Source organism: Canis aureus, chromosome 8 (genome assembly GCF_053574225.1).
Source record: "Canis aureus isolate CA01 chromosome 8, VMU_Caureus_v.1.0, whole genome shotgun sequence".
Classification (NCBI taxonomy): Eukaryota; Metazoa; Chordata; class Mammalia; order Carnivora; family Canidae; genus Canis; species Canis aureus.
This window is the reverse complement of record NC_135618.1, coordinates 60,423,132-60,443,026: the sequence shown is the minus strand read 5'-3', so window position 1 is coordinate 60,443,026 and position 19,895 is coordinate 60,423,132. Positions and strand designations below refer to the sequence as shown.

The window sequence follows — 19,895 nt, the reverse complement described above, 5'->3', positions numbered from 1 at the left end:
GCAGTTTCTCCACATCCTTACCAACACTGGTTACTCTCAGGTTTTTAGAAAGTATTATTATAACTGTCCCTGTGGGCGTGAAGAGGGATCTCAATGGGGTTTTGATTTGCATGTTCCTCATGGCCAATGATGTTAAGCATCTTTTCATGTGTTTGTTGGCCATCTGTAGATCTTCTCTGGAGAAATGTCCAAGCTCTTTGCCCATGTTTTAATTGGGTTGACTTTATTGTTGAGTTTTTACAGTTTCTTTCTTTCTTTCTTTCTTTCTTTCTTTCTTTCTTTCTTTCTTTCTTTCTTTTAATTTTTATTTATTTATGATAGTCACAGAGAGAGAGAGAGAGAGAGAGAGGCAGAGACATAGGCAGAGGGAGAAGCAGGCTCCATGCACCGGGAGCCCGACGTGGGATTCGATCCCGGGTCTCCAGGATCGCGCCCCGGCCAAAGGCAGGCGCCAAACCGCTGCGCCACCCAGGGATCCCTTTCCTCTCTTTTTCTTTTTCTCTCTTTTTCTTTCTTTCTTTCTTTCTTTCTTTCTTTCTTTCTTTCTTTCTTTCTTTCTTTCTTTCTTCTTTCTTTCTTTCTCTTTCTTCCTTCCTTCCTTCCTTCCTTCCTTCCTTCCTTCCTTCCTTCCTTCTTTCTTTCTTTCTTTCTTTCTTTCTTTCTTTCTTTCTTTCTTTCTTTCTTTCTTCTTTCTTCTTCTTTCTTTCTCTTTCTTTCCTTCAGAGGGAGAGGGAGAGAATCTCAAGCAGGCTCCACATTCAGTGAGATCATGACCTGAGCCGAAAACAAGAGTCAGACCCTTAACCGACTGAGCCATCCAGGTGCCCCTACAGTTTTTTATATATGCTGGATACTAGTCCCTTACCAGACACATGGTTTGTTAACATTTCCTCTCCCATTCTGTGGTGTCTTCACCTGCTTGATACTTTCCTTCGATGTACAAAATTTTTAAATTTGATTAAGTCCCATTTACCTATTTTTTCCTTTGTTGCTTGTATTTTTGGTATCATATCTAAGAAGCCAATGACAAATCCAAGATCATGAAGATTAACCCCTAAGTTTTCTTCTAAAAATTCTATAGTGTTAGGTCTTTGAACCATTTGGTATTACTTTTGCCTTGTATTTATTTTTACACTTATAATTAGCAATTTTCTTTTTTTTAAAGTCTTAGTTATTTAAGACCCACCCAATGTGGGGCTCAAATTCACAACCCCACAATCAAGAGTTGGATGCTCTTCTAACTGAGCCACCCAGGCTCCCCAGTAACAAGCAATTTTCTTTTCTTTTTTTTTTTAATTTTATTTATTTATTCATGAGACACACAGAGAGAGAGGCAGAGACACAGGCAGAGGGAGAAGCAGGCTCCATGCAGGGAGCCCGACATGGGACTTGATCCCGGGTCTCCAGGATCAGGTCCTGGGCCGCTAAACCACTGAGCCACCCGGGCTGCCCAACAAGCAATTTTCTATTTATCACACTGATATTGAGTTTCCTTCTCAGATATGTTTCTCTCAGTGAAGACAAACACACTGAACTGAAGAAAAATATCAACACCATACAGGGTACCCAGATGTGGCCAAGTTGGCTAGTAAAACATAGGAATCCCTGCAGTCAGTTTGTGACAAAAGCTGAGGATGGTTCTCTAGGAGACGATGTAGTTTAGGAAAGAAGAGGAGGAATTTAGCTGGATTCTGAACGAGGGAAGTCTCAGACTCGCAGTCAGAAAATCCAAGACCTATGGATCCCAAGTTCTCATGGATGCTCTGTGACTGGAACATGTTGCCTGTCTGAAGTCCTGTTCCCTCATGAATAAAAAGGTGAGGATAACTGCCTCTACCAAGAGAAACAAATGCCTTAATGTGAGTGAAATCATAGGTTATAAAACAATCAATGAGGGTGAATACCAGGGCCCAGACTTAGGTTGGCTGGCATTTGAACAGGACTCTGAAGACAGACAAGATTTGTCTGTGTGGAGGGGAGAAGGAGAGGCCTTCTAGAGGAGGCCAAGGGAGTCAGTGCTTGATGAAAGGCCCCAGAAGCAGGACCATCCTGTGTTGGGGGAGGGTTGGGGTGGAGCCGGGGACAGACATTGCATGACAATGGGGATTACTGGGGGTGGGGGGGCACTGAGCAGAGGAGGGAAAAGGCTGGTTGGTTTCAAACAGGACCAGGTGCTCTGGCATTTAGACTTCTCCAGCCACAAGTCTAGGGTCCTTGGGGTGTGCCAAGGGTAGAATCAGGCTTCAAGTGTTTGGGAGCTTACCGATTTTTTTTTAAGTATTGTAACCGTGTGTGACAATATAATCCTCTCTTCCATCTGTCTTCAATCTCCTTTCCCATGCTTAGGCTGCAGTAGAGCATCTGTTCCAGGGGGAATGGGGACCTCTCTTGAAGGTTAGTCCACGCGTAACATATGGGTAGGAAATCAGTTGAATTTAATTTAATGTGACTTGGATCAGAGCAAACCTGAAAAAGAAATCAATGTGTTATTTTAACCCATGATCTCCAGTCCAGCCTTATACTGCAAACGTTTACCATTTATATACTTTTTTTCTTTTTTGAGATTTTATTCATTTATTCATGAGAGACACAGAGACAAGGCAGAAACATAGGCAAAGAGAGAAGCAGGCTCCCTGAGGGGAGCTGGATGCAGGACCTTATCCCACAACCCTGGGATCATGCCCTGAGCCGAAGGCAGCTGCTCAACTGCTCAACTGCTGAGCCACCCAGGCGTCCCAACATTTACCATTTAAAAAGTGACTTTTGGGGATCCCTGGGTGGCGCAGCGGTTTAGCGCCTGCCTTTGACCCAGGGTGCAATCCTGGAGACCTGGGATCGAGTCCCACATTGGGCTCCCAGTGCATGGAGCCTGCTTCTCCCTCTGCCTCTCTCTCTCTCTCTCTCTCTCTCTCTGTCTCTCTCTCTGTGTGACTATCATAAATAAATTTAAAAAAATTTTTTAGGGGATCCCTGGGTGGCTCAGCTGTTTAGTCCCTGTCTTCAGCCCAGGGCATGATCCTGGGGTCCCAGGATCGAGTCCCACGTCGGGCTCCTTGCATGGAGCTTGCTTCTCCCTCTGCCTGTGCCTCTGCCTCTCTCTCTCTTTCTATGTCTCTCATGAATAAATAAAATCTTAAAAAAAATAAATAAATAAAATAAATAAATAAATAAATTTTTTAATAAAAAAATAAAAAATAAAAAGTGACTTTTACAAATTGGAGATCATCAAACAAAATCAAAGAATCCAAAGTTAAGCCTTCCTCCTATCCCAGATCCTCAGGCCTCCTCCCCAGAAGTCACTGTCCTTTCCAGGCACTTATGTATCCTCTCCAAATAGTCAAGTATACACAAAAGTTTTCCATATGGTCAGACTCTTACCGTTGAGAACATTTGATCTGAAGTGTCATTTTGCAGATGAGGTGACTGAGGCCCAGACACGTGATGACAGAGCTACTTCAGTTCACACCTTCATGAAAATACTTAGTAACAAACAATATACATATATCTTATTTACTTTAATGTTTTATTTATTTAAAAAAAATTTTGGGGATCCCTGGGTGGCGCAGCGGTTTGGCGCCTGCCTTTGGCCCAGGGCGCGATCCTGGAGACCCGGGATCGAATCCCACGTCGGGCTCCCTGGTGCATGGAGCCTGCTTCTCCCTCTGCCTGTGTCTCTGCCTCTCTCTCTCTCTCTCTCTCTGTGACTATCATAAAAAAAAAAAAAAAAAAAAACAATAAAAAAAAAAAATTTGGGGGATCCCTGGGTGGCGCAGTGGTTTGGCGCCTGCCTTTGGCCCAGGGCGTGATCCTGGAGACCCGGGATCGAATCCCACATCGGGCTCCCGGTGCATGGAGCCTGTTTCTCCCTCGGCCTATGTCTCTGCCTCTCTCTCTCTCTCTGTGACTATCATAAATAAATAAAAATTGAAAAAAAAAAAAGAGTTTAAAAAAAAAATAAAAAAATAAAAATAAATAAATAAATAAATAAAAATTTTTAAGTAGGCTCCATGCCCAACGTGGGGCTTGAACTCATGACCCTGAGATCAAGAGTTGCATGTTTTACTGACTGAGCCAGCCAAGTGCCCCATATTTATTTTTATTTTTATTTTTATTTTTTCCATATTTATTTTTAAATTATACATGCCTACATTTACTTAATATATAAATATGTATTATTCACCCAATTATGTGACTTTCTATAGCTTAATCAAAGTTATTGTTAAGATATAAAATTATAAAAGTTCTTAATTTTCAAAAATTAAAAAACAAAAACCTTCTCTACTGATGATAAGGACTGAAGGAGGCATTCTGAGGGTGAACACACTGGTGCTTTTTTGGAAGAACCTTGAGGGACCAGATGGGTGGGAAGAAGCCAAGGGAGCTGGAGGCAGGAGAACCTGTCAGAAAGTTACTGTGGTCATTCAGGGATGAGAACCAGGGCATGACAATGGCCTGGGGCAGGGCGACAGAAGAGGTGGGCAGACTCAGCAAGGTGCCATAGGCCTGAGGACTTTCTAATGAACAGGGTACAGAGGAGAGCCGCTCAGGCCTTGGGGAGCAGGATGCCTAGGTATCACGGAGAGCGATGAAGCTGGTGAATCTGGATGACTGTGACATGGACAGGTCTGTTAGGCAAATGGACAGAAAGAACAAGGCCTCAAGGTCAGGGACAAGGCTAGCAGCTGACATGGAAGGGTTTTTGGAACTGACCACATCGAACAGGATATGTCTGAGGAACAGAATGTAAAGGAAGGACGTGGCTCTGAGCCTTAGGGACATGGTGGTTAGGAGGCACCAGGAGGGTAGGACTCAATGTGAGAAGTCTTAGGGAGCCACGGAAGGTTCTTGAGCAGAGGAGTGACCGATCCTGGACTCTAGAGGCAGACAGGATCTCCCAGTCCTGGGACCCTGCTCTTGTTCTACAGTTGAGGACCACATTCCCAAGAAGCAGCCCCCAATACACCCTGTGGGCATGCACATCTCCAGGAAAGAAGGCCCATCTGGTCCTGGTGGCACTGGCTAGAGGTCCCCTGCCTGGCAGCTGTCCCAGTGAGAAGGGTGGGGTCAGAAGCAGGCTTCTCAGGTGGCAGCTCCTCAGCTCTTGCATCCTGCCTAAGAATGGCCCCTCCATAGAGCAGAGGATTGGAGTCTCAGGTCACGGCCCCAGATCCTCTGAAGTTACGCACTCCCCGTCTCTCTCAGGACACACTTTCCAGGCTCCTGGCTCTCCTGCCCAGCGGGCCGGGGGCTGTGCACTCTGAAGAGAGAGAATGAGGCACCCTGGCTGACTCTGAATTCTCGTATCTCATTTAACCCTCCTGTCCCTTTGGGAACCAAACCTCATCCCCTTTCCAAAGATGCACCCAAATCTCCAAGAGGCAAAGTGAGTTGCCCACGACCACCACACTGAGCAGTGAGGACAGAGCAGGGTCCGGACAGGGTCCAACTACAGGACCTCACCGCTTTCACACAACCCTGGGCTCAGAACACAAGGGCCCACATGGCTAAGGGGCCACGTGGAAGGCTGCCAAGCTGTGGCTGAGAAGAGCATGGTGGTGGTCTACCCGGGAAAGCCAAAGGGAGAACAGTCCTCATCCTTCCAGGTGTACTCTGCCAGGAGGGTCTCCTTTCTGTCCAGCGTCCCAGCTGACTGTAGGTGACAGGACAGCATACTGTCACCTACAGTCAGTGTACCCTTTGCTTCCCTAGGAGCAGGACAAGCAAACTGTTGCTGGAGAATGGCTTGGCCTGAACACCCTTGCCAATTGATTCCTCTCTCCAGCTCCTGGAGTAAGGTGTGGGAGAGGATGGCGAGGCTGAGTGGCTCACGCTCTGGTCCCAGACACACATGAGCCATTCTGAGAGTTGTGGTTAGTAGCCATGTGGTTCTAATGTCAGTGTGCCTGGATCTGAATCCAGCTCTGTCACTTGTTAGCTGTGTACCAGGGACTTACTCTATTGTCAGAATAATATTGGTTTCGCAAATTATTGTGAAGATTCATGGAGCCCTTGGAATAGCATCTGGCACATAGTAAATACTCAATAAATGTAACTACTCAGAAGACATCATCCTCATACTTACCACTCTGAACCTGGGGAGCACACCAAGGGGCACAGAATCAGCACCTACCATGAAGTGGGCGTTGGAGCATCAACAGTGGAAGATCACGGATATACAGAAACCACCTCTCAGCCTCAAGGTTGGAGACACAATAGGAGTGACAGGGACTGACACACTGGAAAGCCAGTGGCCTTGTAAGGAAGGAAGCTACTGCTCAGCCAGTGGCTCCCATGTGCACATTTGGGTCTTGTTGCCACATCTTTGGATTTTCCAAAGAAGTGGGAAATCTGGACTTGCATGTGAAACATACTAATTTTTTTTTTAATTTTGTTTATGAGAGAGAGATAGGCAGAGACACAGGCAGAGGGAGAAGCAGGCTCCATGCAGGGAGCCCGATGCGGGACTCGATCCTGGGTCTCCAAGATCATGCTCTGGGCTGAAGGCGGCGCTAAACCGCTGAGGCACCAGGGCTGCCCTAATGTTTTTCTTTTTAAGATTTTATTTATTCACGAGAGACACGAGAGAGAGAAACAGAGACAAAGGCAGAGGGAGAAGCAGGCTCCCTACTGGGGGGACTTGATCCCAGGACCCCAGGATCTGGACCTGGGCCGAAGGCATACACTCAGCCACTGAGCCACCCAGGTACCCCAAACGTACTGATTTTTAAAGGTGGCGATTCATTCAGTTAAACATGCACACACACCAGAAAGGGTGTAGGCCAAATCAAAATCTGGGAGCCTCCAGGTGCAGCTTCCCTCCTCGCCCCCCAGACTTACTGCCCCCAGGCCAGGTCAGGCTTTTGCAGTGGTTCAGGGGAGGAGACAGTAGCGAGGGCCAGATCCACCACTCGGATCCCGATCCCCAGTCTGCCTCTTCCTCACCTGTCTCTCAGAATGACGGGGGGGGGGTGTGTGTGTGTGTGTGTGAAGTTGTCTGAACTATGAATGTGATTATGAAGCCAGAGCCCAGTTTTACCTGACTTGGCCACATCAGTCCCGCCTGGGGGTTGATCCAGAAATGGATGGAGGAGGCAGGAGAAGGACTTCATCCCACGCGTTGAGTGAACTGAGCACCTACTACATGCTGGGCACTGTTCCAGGAGCTGGGGAGACAGCAGGGAAGCCAAGAGACCAAGCCCTTCCCCTGGTGGTGCTGACGTGACGGTGTGCGGTGTGCGTATGCGTGTGAGGGAGGCACAGGTGCACACAGACGGCAAACTCACAAACGTTCTGTTGGGGTTTGCTGCCTGCTGTGCTGTGAGAAACAGAGCAGAGAAGGGGAGGCCAGGAAGGGCCAAGGCCCTGAGGTGAGAGTAAGGAATCACAGGTGAGGGAGCCAGAGATAAGAGGGGCACGTGCCTGGACGGGAAGGTGGGTGAAGGAGACAGAGAAGCGAGCAGAGGCAGGACCCGGGGCCCCTCTTCTCCTGGTGACCACACTCTCTGCACCCCAGATGTAGCCCAGAGGGACCGCATCCTCTTCAGCAATGTGTGACACACGGTTTGTTCCTGGGCTTGCTCCCTCGCGTCCCTGGACAGCTAGTCCCCTTCACTTTCTCCTGTGACTCTCCTGTGTCTATAGCTTCCACACTGTCAAACTTCTTGAGATCTTAAGGATAGAAAGCTCAATTCCTGTTCCCCTGGGAGATCTCTCCACCACCGTGCTCCCCGCACTGCCCGGGCTTCACCAGACAAATATGGGCAATGGCAGTAACGACCTGGCCTTTAAGTGAGTTACCTCACTTCTCACAACTCAGTTTCCCCTCCTGTAAAATGGGGATGGTCTCAGATTGTGGTGGGGAGGGATGAGATAAAGGCTATAAAAATTGGGAGCCTAGGTCACCTGGGCCTTGGGATTTGAAAGGCTTCTCCTGCTCTGAGCCAGGTGCCCCTGAGTGGCTGGGAAAGCCCCCCCCCCCCCCAGGGCAGGGACACCCCCACCCAACTTCCCTCCAGCCACCAAGGCAGCTCTGAGGGGGCTAACGGGGAAGAGGCAAGGCAGGCTGCAAATCCCTCCCAGCTGGGCTTGTCCCCTCAGCCCAAACTCTAGTTGCCTGGACTTACTACTCCATTTAAGCCATTTCTAGTCTGTAGGCTGTTCCCTGGCGGCACCTGTCGTGCTCCCACCCTACAACCCAGGCATCTGAGCCCCAACCCTGGGTCTGAGTCCCAACAAAGGCAGGCCCCCGGGTGACCAGCAGCCACCAAATCGGAAATGGGGCTTTCCGGGAGTGGCCGGTAGAGCCCCTCCGAGATGGATAGTGGCCAGCAATCCAGAGACCCCCCCACTAGCATCTGGGCTCCCCCGGAGGCCCCGCTCCCGCTGGAGACTGAGAGAGGGGCGTCGTCTCGGCCACCTCTCTGCTCCCCGTCCTCTTTTTTTCCCAGGCTGCGGGAGGCAAAGGGTTAAATCCCATAGAGCTGATGCTCTGACTCCAGGCTAGAGGGGCCCGGGAAGCTGGGGTCACTTCCTGCTCCGTCCCAGTCACCCTGAACTGGTCCCCGGGTCCTCAGCCTGGGATCACCCCTTGAGAAGGACCCCAGAGTCCTCGGCGTCCAGCCCGGCCCCCGAGTCAGGGCATTCAAGGGGTTAAGTCCCCTGGGGCTGGATTCTGCCTTCCGGCCTTCCCCAGACCCCAGAGCCGTGAGTTGGGGACGCCTGGGTTCCTGGGGGGTGGCCCGGAGAGCCCGGGACGGCCGCCGGGAACAATGGGGCGCGGGAGGCGGGGGCGCGCGGGCCTGCGCCCCCTCCCCGCCCCGGGCGCCGGTGGGGTGGGGGCCGGGCCGGGGCCGCGAGGGGCCGAGGATTCTGGGAAGAGCGCGAGGGTCTGGCCGTGGGGGAGGGGAGGAGGGCGTGAGCATTCTGGGAAGAGGGAATGGGGCCGCCGGCGGGCCGGGGCGCAGCGAGCGCCGGAATCCCGGGGGCCCCGCGGGCCGTGGGGGGCCAGGATGCCGGGCTCCGGCCCCGGAGCCGGAAGAGGGTCGCGGGGAGCCGTCCGAGCAGCGGTCCGGGGGTCCGCGCCGAGCTGGTGCGGGCGTTGGGCGCGGGGGGCCGGGCCAGGGCGGCTGCCTTCCCGCAGCCGCCTTCGTGTCAGGGTCACCCTGGGCCGCTCTCCGCACCTCCGTGCGAGGCAGCCGCCTCCTCCCGTCCTTCCCTGCCCTCCGCGGTGAGGCCGGCCGGGGTGCAAGGCCGGTGCCCGGGGCCTGCCCTCCTCGCCTCCCTAGGTGCTCCCACTTCTCTGCTCCATGGCGGCCTGGGCTTTAACCCTTTCCCTTCCGCTCGGGAGCGCTGAGCTTGAATTTCTCCGGACGAGGAGGACGATGAGGCTTCAGAGGCGCTTACCTGTCCTTACTCTTCAGAAGAGGCAGCCCCCAGCTGGGCGGAGGCCCCGCTCCCACGGCCCCGCGCCCACCGCGCCCAGCTCCCACCCTCCAAAGACACCTACAGATGGGGGGGCAGGGGCATTTCGTGGCTTTAGGAGCTGCGGAGGTGAAGAAATTAATTTACTTCCCCAAATCCAACACCTATATCCCCTACCGCTATTTGGCAGGGTTCAGCCTGCCCCTGCTTCACTTTGGTTGCCTCCCAGCTGCCTCCTTGTCTTTGCCATGTCTTGCACCACTGACCCCATACACAGTGCCCATCCCACACAGCCACTCAGAGCCTGGGCCCTCCCCAGGGGCTCTGTTAAAACCTAAACATTGTGGGAACCTAGAATTTAGCTCTGGCGGCCTTATTCCCTCAACTTGGAATCCTGTCACCCTTTCTGGAGCGATAGCTAAGCTAGGTTTTACCTGAAGGCCACTCCGAACTCCTGTTTCTTTGGCACCAACCCCCGTGCAAAATGACCTAAAAGGCATTAGACCAGACAGGTTTTTCAGGAACAAGGGGGTCTCACTCACTCCCCTTCATTTGTTCAACAAAATTTATGAAGCACCTCTTATGTATCAGGCACCGTCCTAGGCACAGGATTCAACAACAACAGATCAAACAAAATAGAAGAAGGGGTGCCGGGATGGGAGTGTTAATGGGGGGCTTCCACCCAGACTGCAGGACATCATCACTGGATGCAATAAGCCAAGGAAAGCTGGTGGTCCTGGGCATTTCTCCATCTTATGACTTGTAGGTTGTGTCCAAGCTTTCCTCCTCAGCTGTCTCCTGCCAGCAGCCCACATTTAGGAGTTTCATGTGACTCCCAAGGTCATCTTCCTAGCAGAGGCCGGGGCAAGCCAGACCCAGAACCTTGCATTTCTGGTCTTAGACCTGCCACACTTACCAGTATGTGACCTTGGAGAAATCTCTGAGTGTTGATTTCCTGATCTGTAAAATGGACAAGCTGCCTCCTGGATCCTCTTGCAGGTCTGTGGGGAGGATCAGGAGAGATAAGGACAGCATGGGCAACCGAATCAACAGCTGGGTGGCCTCCACCCACTTTTCCCTTCTCCTTCCCATTTTCTTTTCAAGGTCATCCCTGCAGAAGCCCCCGATGGCTTCAAACTGCTCCCCCCATCACCACCACAACTCTGGCTTGACCTTTCTGTGCTTGGATAACGGAAAAAGGCCCCAGTCCTTTTCGGAGGCCTTTTCCCCTCAGGGAAATCTGATTGCTTTCTTGCTTTTTGCTTTTTTTTTTTTTTTTTAACCCTTCAAGTTTTCCAGGCACTGTCAGTTCTCTGGGCTCATAAGGCAAGTTTATTGGTCCCAATTAGCAGCCCCATTAAGGAGGAAAATTAGAGTCTTAATGAGCTTCCTCTGATTAGCGAAATAACAGGTTTCCCAGCCTCTGGGCATCAGAGGGCTGGGGTGAGCGCCTCCTTCCCCTGTAGGTGTCAGATACTTCTCTAGCCCCCAGTCTGGGTTTAAAGGGTTATGACTGATGAGCTTGTAATTACACTCTTAAATTCACCTACCGGCTTAGTTGTGATCTTAAGATTTGGAGCCGAATCAGGCCTGCAGAGGGGAGGGGGGGGCCAGGGTGAGAATTCAGGCCCAGAGAAATGGGGAGGTGGGGAACTGAATGAAGTTCACAGGATGAGCACTAGTGCCCGGGCCAGCCAGCTCGGAAGTAAAGAAAAGCAGATCCGCTGCCATTGTGTGTTCCTGTCTTCTCCCCTGCCCCTCCCACCAGGGTCCCTGGAACACTGGGCAGTCCGGAGCTCTGGGATGGAGCCTGACACGGTGCTGTGGAGCTCAGGTCTTCAGGGTCCTGAACAGAGCCCCAGCGATGCTCATAGAGGTGAGGGGCACCAGAAGGGACTGCAGTCCTGACAAGACAGTGGCCCCAGTGCAGGGAGGGGCCCAGATTCTGGGGGATACCCAGGGGAGGGAAGCAAAACCCAACCCCATGTTCTGAAAGGAGATAGGGGCTGGAGACTCCCTTTCTCTCTGTAGGTACCGAGAGTGGAAATGAAGAGGAGAGCCCTCAGCAGGAAAGTTCTGGGGAGGAGATCATCTTGGGAGATCCAGCTCAGAGTCCAGAATTTAAGGACCCCTCAGAGATGCCTTTGGAGAGACCCTCCCAGGATTCCTCAGGTCCTCAGGACCCCCCAACCCCACTGGATCACCCCAGCCCCTTGGACCACCAGACCCCTCTGGATCCCCCCACCCCAGAGGTAGTCCCCACCCCATCTGACTGGACCAAGGCCTGTGAGGCCAGCTGGCAGTGGGGGACTCTGACCACGTGGAACAGCCCCCCAGTGGTCCCGGCGAACGAGCCCAGCCTGCGGGAGCTGGTGCAGGGCCGCCCCTCTGGAGCTGAGAAGCCCTACATCTGCAACGAGTGTGGCAAGAGCTTCAGCCAGTGGTCCAAGTTGCTGCGGCACCAGCGCATCCACACGGGCGAGCGGCCCAACACCTGCTCGGAGTGCGGCAAGAGCTTCACGCAGAGCTCGCACCTGGTGCAGCACCAGCGCACGCACACGGGCGAGAAGCCCTACAAGTGCCCCGACTGCGGCAAGTGCTTCAGCTGGAGCTCCAACCTGGTGCAGCACCAGCGCACGCACACGGGCGAGAAGCCCTACAAGTGCACGGAGTGCGAGAAGGCCTTCACCCAGAGCACCAATCTCATCAAGCACCAGCGGTCGCACACCGGCGAGAAGCCGTACAAGTGTGGTGAGTGCCGGCGGGCCTTCTACCGCAGCTCGGACCTCATTCAGCACCAGGCCACGCACACGGGTGAGAAGCCCTACAAGTGCCCCGAGTGCGGCAAGCGCTTCGGCCAGAACCACAACCTCCTCAAGCACCAGAAGATCCACGCGGGCGAGAAGCCGTACCGCTGCACCGAGTGCGGCAAGAGCTTCATCCAGAGCTCCGAGCTGACCCAGCACCAGCGCACGCACACCGGGGAGAAGCCCTACGAGTGCCTGGAGTGCGGCAAGAGCTTTGGCCACAGCTCCACCCTCATCAAGCACCAGCGGACTCACCTGCGAGAGGACCCCTTCAAGTGCCCGGTGTGCGGCAAGACCTTCACGCTGAGCGCCACGCTGCTGCGGCACCAGCGCACGCACACAGGGGAGCGGCCCTACAAGTGCCCCGAGTGCGGCAAGAGCTTCAGCGTCAGCTCCAACCTCATCAACCACCAGCGCATCCACCGCGGCGAGCGGCCCTACATCTGTGCCGACTGCGGCAAGAGCTTCATCATGAGCTCCACCCTCATCCGCCACCAGCGCATCCATACGGGCGAGAAGCCCTACAAGTGTTCCGACTGCGGCAAGAGCTTCATCCGGAGCTCCCACCTCATCCAGCACCGACGCACCCACACAGGCGAGAAGCCCTACAAGTGCCCTGAGTGCGGCAAGAGCTTCAGCCAGAGCTCCAACCTCATCACCCACGTGCGCACCCACATGGATGAGAACTTGTTTGTGTGCTCCGACTGTGGAAAGGCCTTCCTGGAGGCACACGAGCTGGAGCAGCATCGGGTGGTCCACGAAAGGGGCAAGACACCAGCCCGGAGAGCTCAGGGTGACACCCTGCTGGGGCTGGGTGACCCCACCCTGCTGACGCCACCCCCCGGAGCCAAACCCCACAAGTGTCTTGTCTGCGGAAAGGGATTCAACGACGAGGGTATCTTCATGCAGCATCAGCGGATCCATATTGGAGAAAACCCCTACAAAAATTCAGATGGCCTCATTGCACACCCAGCCCCCAAGGCGCCTCAGTTCCGACCCCCCAGGCTCCCTTTCGGAGGGAATTCCTACCCAGGTGCTGCGGAGGGCAGAGCTGAACCCCCCGGACAGCCCTTTAAAACGCCGGAGGGACAGGAGAGCTTCAGCCAAAGGCTGGGCCTCCTCTCCTCCAAATCCTACATTTGTTCCCACTGTGGAGAAAGTTTTCTGGATCGCGCCGTGCTCCTCCAACATCAGCTCACCCACGGCAACGAAAAGCCCTTTCTCTTCCCCGATTATAGGATTGGTCTAGGGGAGGGGGCAGGGCCCAGTCCCTTTCTGAGCGGAAAGCCCTTTAAATGCCCTGAATGCAAAAAAAGCTTTGCCCTCAGCTCCGAGCTGCTGCTGCACCAGAAAGTCCATGCGGGTGGGAAAACTCAGAAGAGTCCGGAGCTGGGGAAGAGCTCTTCTGTCCTCCTGGAGCACCTCAGGAGCCCCCTGGGGGCCAGGCCCTACAGCTGCTCAGATTGTGGGGCCTCCTTTCTTGATCGCCTGGCGTTGTCCCGGCACCAGGAGACCCACACCCAGGAAAAGTCCCCCACACCTGAGGATCCCCCTCCAGAGCCAGCCACTCTGTCTACAAGCCAGGAAGGTGAGGGAGAGGCCCCCACCCCCACGGGGAGCAGCAGCCATGGGGATGGGGAAAACCCCAAGACCCTCTTGGAAGAAAAGCCCTATTTGTGCCCTGAGTGTGGAGATGGATTCACAGAAGTCGCAGCCCTCCTCCTCCATAGGAGCTGCCACCCAGGGGTCACCTTGTGAAATGGGTCTGGAGACCAGGGACCTCTCTCTCCTGAGAGGAACACTGGATCTCCCCAAAAATCATGTGGGGAAAGGAGGAAAACCCTATCAGGTTGTAGAGAAGTGGAGGATAAAGAACCCTGGGTAAAAATAGTGCTTTTACATCAGTGATGAGAAACCCTATAAAATTGTTGGTGGGAACCACTTATAAGGCAGTAGAGAAAAACTGTTGGGTTAGAAACCCTATAAATATGTAGGAAAAAAAAAGCCCTTAAGTCTGTAGCAGAAAAACCCTATAAACCATAGTGGATAAAAACCCTATTAATTGTAGGAAGAGGTCCCAATACGTCTCTAGACAACCCTATAAAACTGTATCAAAATCCTTGTGAAACTATAGGGTCATGGAAGTGCAGGGAATCCAATGGCATTGACTCAAGAGGAGTGACCCCTGGAAGGTGTAGTAGAGCCTCCCATGAACTTGTTTCACAGTGTTCTCTCCCCCTGGAGTATGGAGGGAGCCTCTCTCCCAGAAACCTTGGACAATGATACTGAGGAAAACGCTTGGGGACTAGTGTGGGGAGAGGAGAAAAATAAGCGATAAGGAGCCCCCAGGCCCACAGAGAAGAAATGACCCAGGGAACTAGGAAGAGAAAGTTCAGCTTGCTGCCCTGGGGGTTCTTTGGGGGATGAGGCTGATCTTAGGTGATTGCGTTTTAGAGGAAGAGGCCCATGGAATTCCTTATCAGGAAGAACCCAAAAATGGGGAAGGAAAAAAAAAGTGATGTCGAGCCTTTTTAAAGGCTGAAGTTTGGGGTGCAGAGAAACTTTAAAGAATATTGGGAAACCACAAAAAAATTAGGGGGCAGGGAGGGATTTCTGTTAGAGTGCTTTGAGGAACGTGAACCAAGGTGAAGCCACGTCTGGAAGGAACCCAGCAAACTCTTGGGGCTGCCCTGTTCCTCCCCGTTTCCGGGAGCTTGTTAAGCTGCAAGTGCAAGCAGATCCCAGCTCAGGCCGCCAGGGCTCCCTCCCTGCAGCCAGGCAGGACTGGGGACTTCCACTCCAAGACGCTCCAGGGATGGAGGGGCCCTCCTGCTCATTCTCAGGTCTCACTGTCAGGAGGTGTCTCCTGAAACCCAACTGCCACCAGTCTTGCTGCCGTGGCAGCTCACTTCCTCGAATTCTGTCCTCAGTGGAGAGGGGAACCGCTGCTAGTCGACCTCCAAAGAATAAAGCCCTTCAGAGACTCCAGGCCTGTGTGTGGTTAAATACTCCCTAGACTTCTCTTCTCCAAGTCAACGAGAGCCACGTGTGGGTTCTCTGTGGCAACGAGGGACAGCAAGTCGACAGAATAGAGCACTCTGAGTAGCCAGCAACCTGCTTTTAAACCTCACTCTTGATCTGAGCTGTTAGCAAGGCTGCTGGCGGGATGAGCCAGCCAGCACATAGTGGTGGGTGTCCAGGCACCCCCGCAGACTGGGGCATGGGTCCCTGAACAGCATATGGAGGCCTGACCACCTTCCTCACCCTGGTACTCGGAGCTCTCTGAGGTGGTGACGACCCAGCCCGATCGTGGCCTTAGGAGGGGACAGATCCCACCCCTGTGGCTCCTCTCCTCCCTAGCCAGAAACCGCCAGAGGGAAATGAAAAGATGAGAAACCCACACCCCTGCCAGGCCCATCTCCTGTCCTCGTACACCACACCGTCACACTCTTTCATTAACCCAGCCAAACCCGCTCACGTGACTGGGTGTGTGTGGCAGGAGGGGAGAGAGGCTGCTGCCCTAGGAAATGGTTGAGTGGAAACTCGTGCAACATCTGTAAAAAGAACCCCACCCCTAACCCTGGAGGCCCTTAAAGAAGGAGAGAACTCTGTCTGGCGCTGGGCCCAAAGGAAGTGCCCCCTGACCTGATGCTGGCACCAGTCGTGCACTGTGGCCCAGGAGTCAGAGAACTGAGATGCCAGGTGAGGGGGCCCTTCGGAAGTCGCATCCCTGGAGAGGGTGGCCCGGATTCCTCAGAGCTGTGGAAGAAACCTCTAATTCCATTACCTAAAAGATCAACAGGTGAAAGCCCTTCACCCTTCATCTCTCCTGCCCCCCAAAGGGATGACCTTAAATTCAAAGGATCAAAATCTAGAACACTGTAAGAGGAAAAACCCAAGGCCTGCTGGGGAGAAGGAAAAGGCAGGCCTTGGATGATTGTGGGGAGACCCTTGTCACCATCTGCATAAACCCCACCCCACCCAAGTGCCAGGTCAGGAAGCACTACTGAGAGGGGAGAAGGAGCCTGCCTGCCGAATCTCTACTGACAGAAGTGTCAACAGAGGGGGGTGTCCCATGAGACTGAGGAACAGGAGACAATCCTCCAAGTCAAAGCAGATTTTTTTCTAAGATGGTAGTAGGAAGAAGCTTCAGTTGTAGAGACAGACCCCCTTGTAAAGCTAGAAGCAGCTCCCCCCGGAAACAGGTCTGAGGAATCTGTCTTCAGAAGACTGGAGAGCAGCCTTTGGGGCTTGGAGGCCAGTCCAGGGCGGGGGTGGGGGAAGTGTCAGTGTGGTCAAAGGCCAACCGTAGGCCTATTGAGGACTAGGGTGTAGCATATGTAGTAGGATGCTCGCATGTTGTAGGGACGGGTGAGGGCCAGCGGTCTTGGCTCCAGTACTGAATGGATGGTGTGGACATGATAAGTTGGGATCTGGGGTTTTGTAGCAGGAAAGGGGCAGAATCGGAGACCTTTGGGTCATGACCTGTTCTCTCTGGCCCACCTCCCCAAACTTCTTTACCCAGGTGCTTCCCTCCCAGAGCTAGCTACATCTTGGGAGGAACTAAGCAGGGAGCTGGCTTGGGGAGGTGGCAGTGGCCAGAGTCCCTCTGACCGGATTAGGCAAAGGCCCAGGGGACGGCCGGTGCATGCCCACCAGAACTTCGTCCAGAAGGCACAGTGTAGCCAAACCCTCTTGTCCAGCTCCATGCAGGCCTGACTTCAGAAGTGCCCTGGTGGAGGAGCCCAACAGACGGGGTCACAGAGTCATTGGTGAAAGCAGAGGGGAGAGTAGACGCTGATCTGAGCTTAGGGTGCAGCTTGAAACTTCTTTGGCTATGGAGGTCACGTGGGAACACGGCAGAACTGGGCATGAATCCTGAATGGTGGGGAAACTTGAAACCATCACAACCAAGAGGTGGAATTCCATGATACTGCTCCCAAGCTGGGGGCCCCCAGACTCCTTTGCCCCCATGAGGGAAGCCCCACTCAACCTGACCTGTTCCCGTGGAGTGAAGAGAGGCCCCACTTTTGAGTGTTGTGTGTCAATAACAGTGTTGTGTCACTGGTGGTCATGTTGATTAGTTGAAGAGAATAAAGGGAATAAGATTTCCCAGGTGTTTTCTGTCTTCTCTTTCAAGCCTGGAGCAAGCTAAAGGAGCCTGTCCCCAGAGCCAGGCTGTGTGTGTAACCTCAAAAGTTCAGCCCGGCCCAGGCACCTGCACCCTTTGCTCAGATGCCCTCAACTCCCCAAACAGTGTTTGCGGGTAGGCCTGAGGGTTTATGGATTTGTTTTAAATCCATGTCCTTGGGAGAAAGGGGGAGAAATGTGCTGAGATGGTGGCAGAGCCAAGCAGGTCTTGTTGGTGCCTGGCTTTGCCACCAGCATGACATGGCGACTGCTGGGTGGCTGCCTGGTGACCCTGGCCACAGCTGGCTCTAGTCCAGCCATGCAGCCCCAGGGGAGGCCTCTCTGACCACAACCACTGCACTCTTCCCAGATGGCCACAAGGGAAAGCTCTGAAGATCTAATTCCAGAAGCTGGTGGCACCTTCCCTGGTTCACCTGGGGCCTAGTCAGCCCTCCTGTGGACCAGAGCCTCCTAGACCCCAAGGAGATGAGTGGAGACCTCACTGTCAGGATGTAGCCCATGAGCCCTCACTGTATAGGGAGGCTCAGAGAAGGGAAGCCACTTGCCCAAGATCACAGCAAGGCAGTGAGGGAAACCAGAACAGCCGGGAGCAGGCTCTGCACCCAACTGAGGCTCTCCTCCCCCAGCACAGGGCCTGCCTGGGCCTGGCCTGGGCTCCACACTGTCTGGTCAGGCAGGACTGCTCTTGCTGAATTCTCAATACCAGGCTTGCTTCAGCACCATCTCCTGGGCCTACGCCTGCCCATGGCCCCCTGAGATCAATACTTGCTCTAATCTGTAGCCTGCCTCTGTCCCACCCAGGAAGCTTTGTCTCCAGTTTCCCTGTGTCTCTCTGACCCAGACTTCTGGGACAGGGTCACTCTCTCCCTCTTCCCCATCTGGAAAGCAAGGAGTGGGGTGAAGTCTATCCTGCATTCTGTGTTCCCTGCCCTGATCCCAGCACAGGAGTCTTTAGTGAAGTGAGGGGACTTCAGGGAAAGAACAGGCACTGGAGCACAGTTATCGGTTCAGACTTAGCAGAAAAGGCTGTGGACCGAGACATGGTACCTGCCACAGCAGGTCAGGCTGGCTGGAGGAGGTGACCCGAAGCAGAGAGGAGGGGTTAGGAGTGGAGTGGGGGACAGAACGTATATAAGTTACTTGGTGGTAGAGGAGATGGTTAAAGCATAGAAGGGTAGAGATTGAGGTAGAGAACAGAAGCCAGAGTGTGTTGCCTGGAACTTGGGGGATAGAGCACCATTGGGAGGAGGAGAGTCACGACCTTACCCGCCCCCCCCCCCCGCCCCCCCCCACGGTGTTGTTTTTCTAGGTCTGGAACTCAGGAAGGAGAACTGCGCTGGAGCACTGGATCTTAGCAGCTTAACTGTGGCCAAAGCCACGGATAAACATACAGGGAGAGTGGTGGAGAGGAGAGGAAAGGGTGGAGCTTAGGGGTGGAGAATAGGACCAGCAGAAGACAGTGTGAGAACAGTCAAGAGACTGTAGCACCACAGTCCAAGGAAGTTTTAGAGAGTGGTCAGTGTCAGATGCTCTGCTGAACTCTGGCCAATCACACAAAAGTGGCCCTAGTTCTGGCTAAGACAGGCACCTTGACCGCTGAGGCCAACATCTGCTCACTCACCCCTGAAGCCAGCTAAGGTCAGGGTTGTTCAGGAGGAACTTTGGTCTGCCCATCCCAGGGGCCCAGGGTATCAGAGCTGCTGAGGCCACCCGGGACTGCTGAGGGCTGTAAGGGGTCAAACCTGAGTGAAGGGATCTGACCAGCCCCTCAGGCAGAGCCCCCTCAGAAACTCTGGCATCTTTACCCCACTCCCTTGGGCTTGAGCTTGAACAAGGGGTTTAATGTCTACTTTATTAGACACAAGGACCTGAATTTTTACTTTTTCGGATATGGAGACTGACCAAAGACATTTGGGGAGGTAATGTGTAGAGACTTGGATTTACTGAAAGAGCCCGTGCAGAGACTCCTGGGAAAGAGAAGAGTGCTCACATTGGATCGGCTGACCCGGCCCGCTCCGGGCGCCCCCCTTCTCTCAGAGCCGTCCCGCATCTCTATGATGCAATATGCTGCGTTTTTTCCCGGCCTGGCGTCCGCTGCCCTTGGGCGGTGGACACTTCCTCGGCGGCCCGATGCCATCCCCCGCCGCGGCCCGGGTCTCGGCGAGCGTACCCGCCGCGGCCACCCCGGCGCCGGAAGTCACCGTTGCCCGCGTGTCGGTCTCCACTCCAACCTGGTCCAGCCGCTGCTATCCCGCTGAAAGCCTGGACGCCAGGTGGGGCCCGAAGGCGGAAAAGGCCGCGAGCCCCCGCGAGGGTGCGACCGCTGGAAGGGCCGCGCGAAGGCACGACTGCTGCCAAGCCTGCGGCCGCCACCACAACCATGGGCCCAACTCCGGCACTTAGCCGGGTCGGCGCCGGCCCCGGCGCGACCCCCGTCACGGCCGCAGTGAAGGCTCCGCCCACGGACCTGACAGCAAGCTGAACCCACAGACGCCACTCGACACGCGGTTCTCGAGG

At 53.9% G+C, this 19,895-nt stretch overlaps 1 protein-coding gene and 1 long non-coding RNA gene across 5 annotated transcripts in view; one reads left to right on the top strand and one right to left on the bottom strand.

The window, feature by feature from the left end:
• The window catches only part of ZNF629 (zinc finger protein 629), an 83,391-nt gene extending 66,053 nt beyond the window's left edge, over positions 1-17,338 (top strand). For 3 of the 4 annotated variants that reach the window (XM_077907342.1, XM_077907344.1, XM_077907345.1), the window contains 2 exons: positions 11,189-11,296; positions 11,452-17,338. In XM_077907342.1, the coding sequence (XP_077763468.1) occupies positions 11,189-11,296; positions 11,452-13,985 (2,642 nt within the window). In that variant the 3' untranslated portion in view covers positions 13,986-17,338. Of the gene's footprint in view, positions 1-8,504; positions 8,704-11,188; positions 11,297-11,451 lie in introns of those variants that run through there. The other variant, XM_077907343.1, reaches the window with a different exon arrangement.
• LOC144319369 (uncharacterized) lies at positions 1,296-3,489 on the bottom strand. The gene is made up of 3 exons (XR_013385203.1): positions 3,379-3,489; positions 2,264-2,466; positions 1,296-1,833 (listed from the first exon to the last, which is right to left on the bottom strand). It is a non-coding gene; the product is annotated as an uncharacterized LOC144319369 (long non-coding RNA).
• Positions 17,339-19,895: the final 2,557 nt, after the last annotated feature.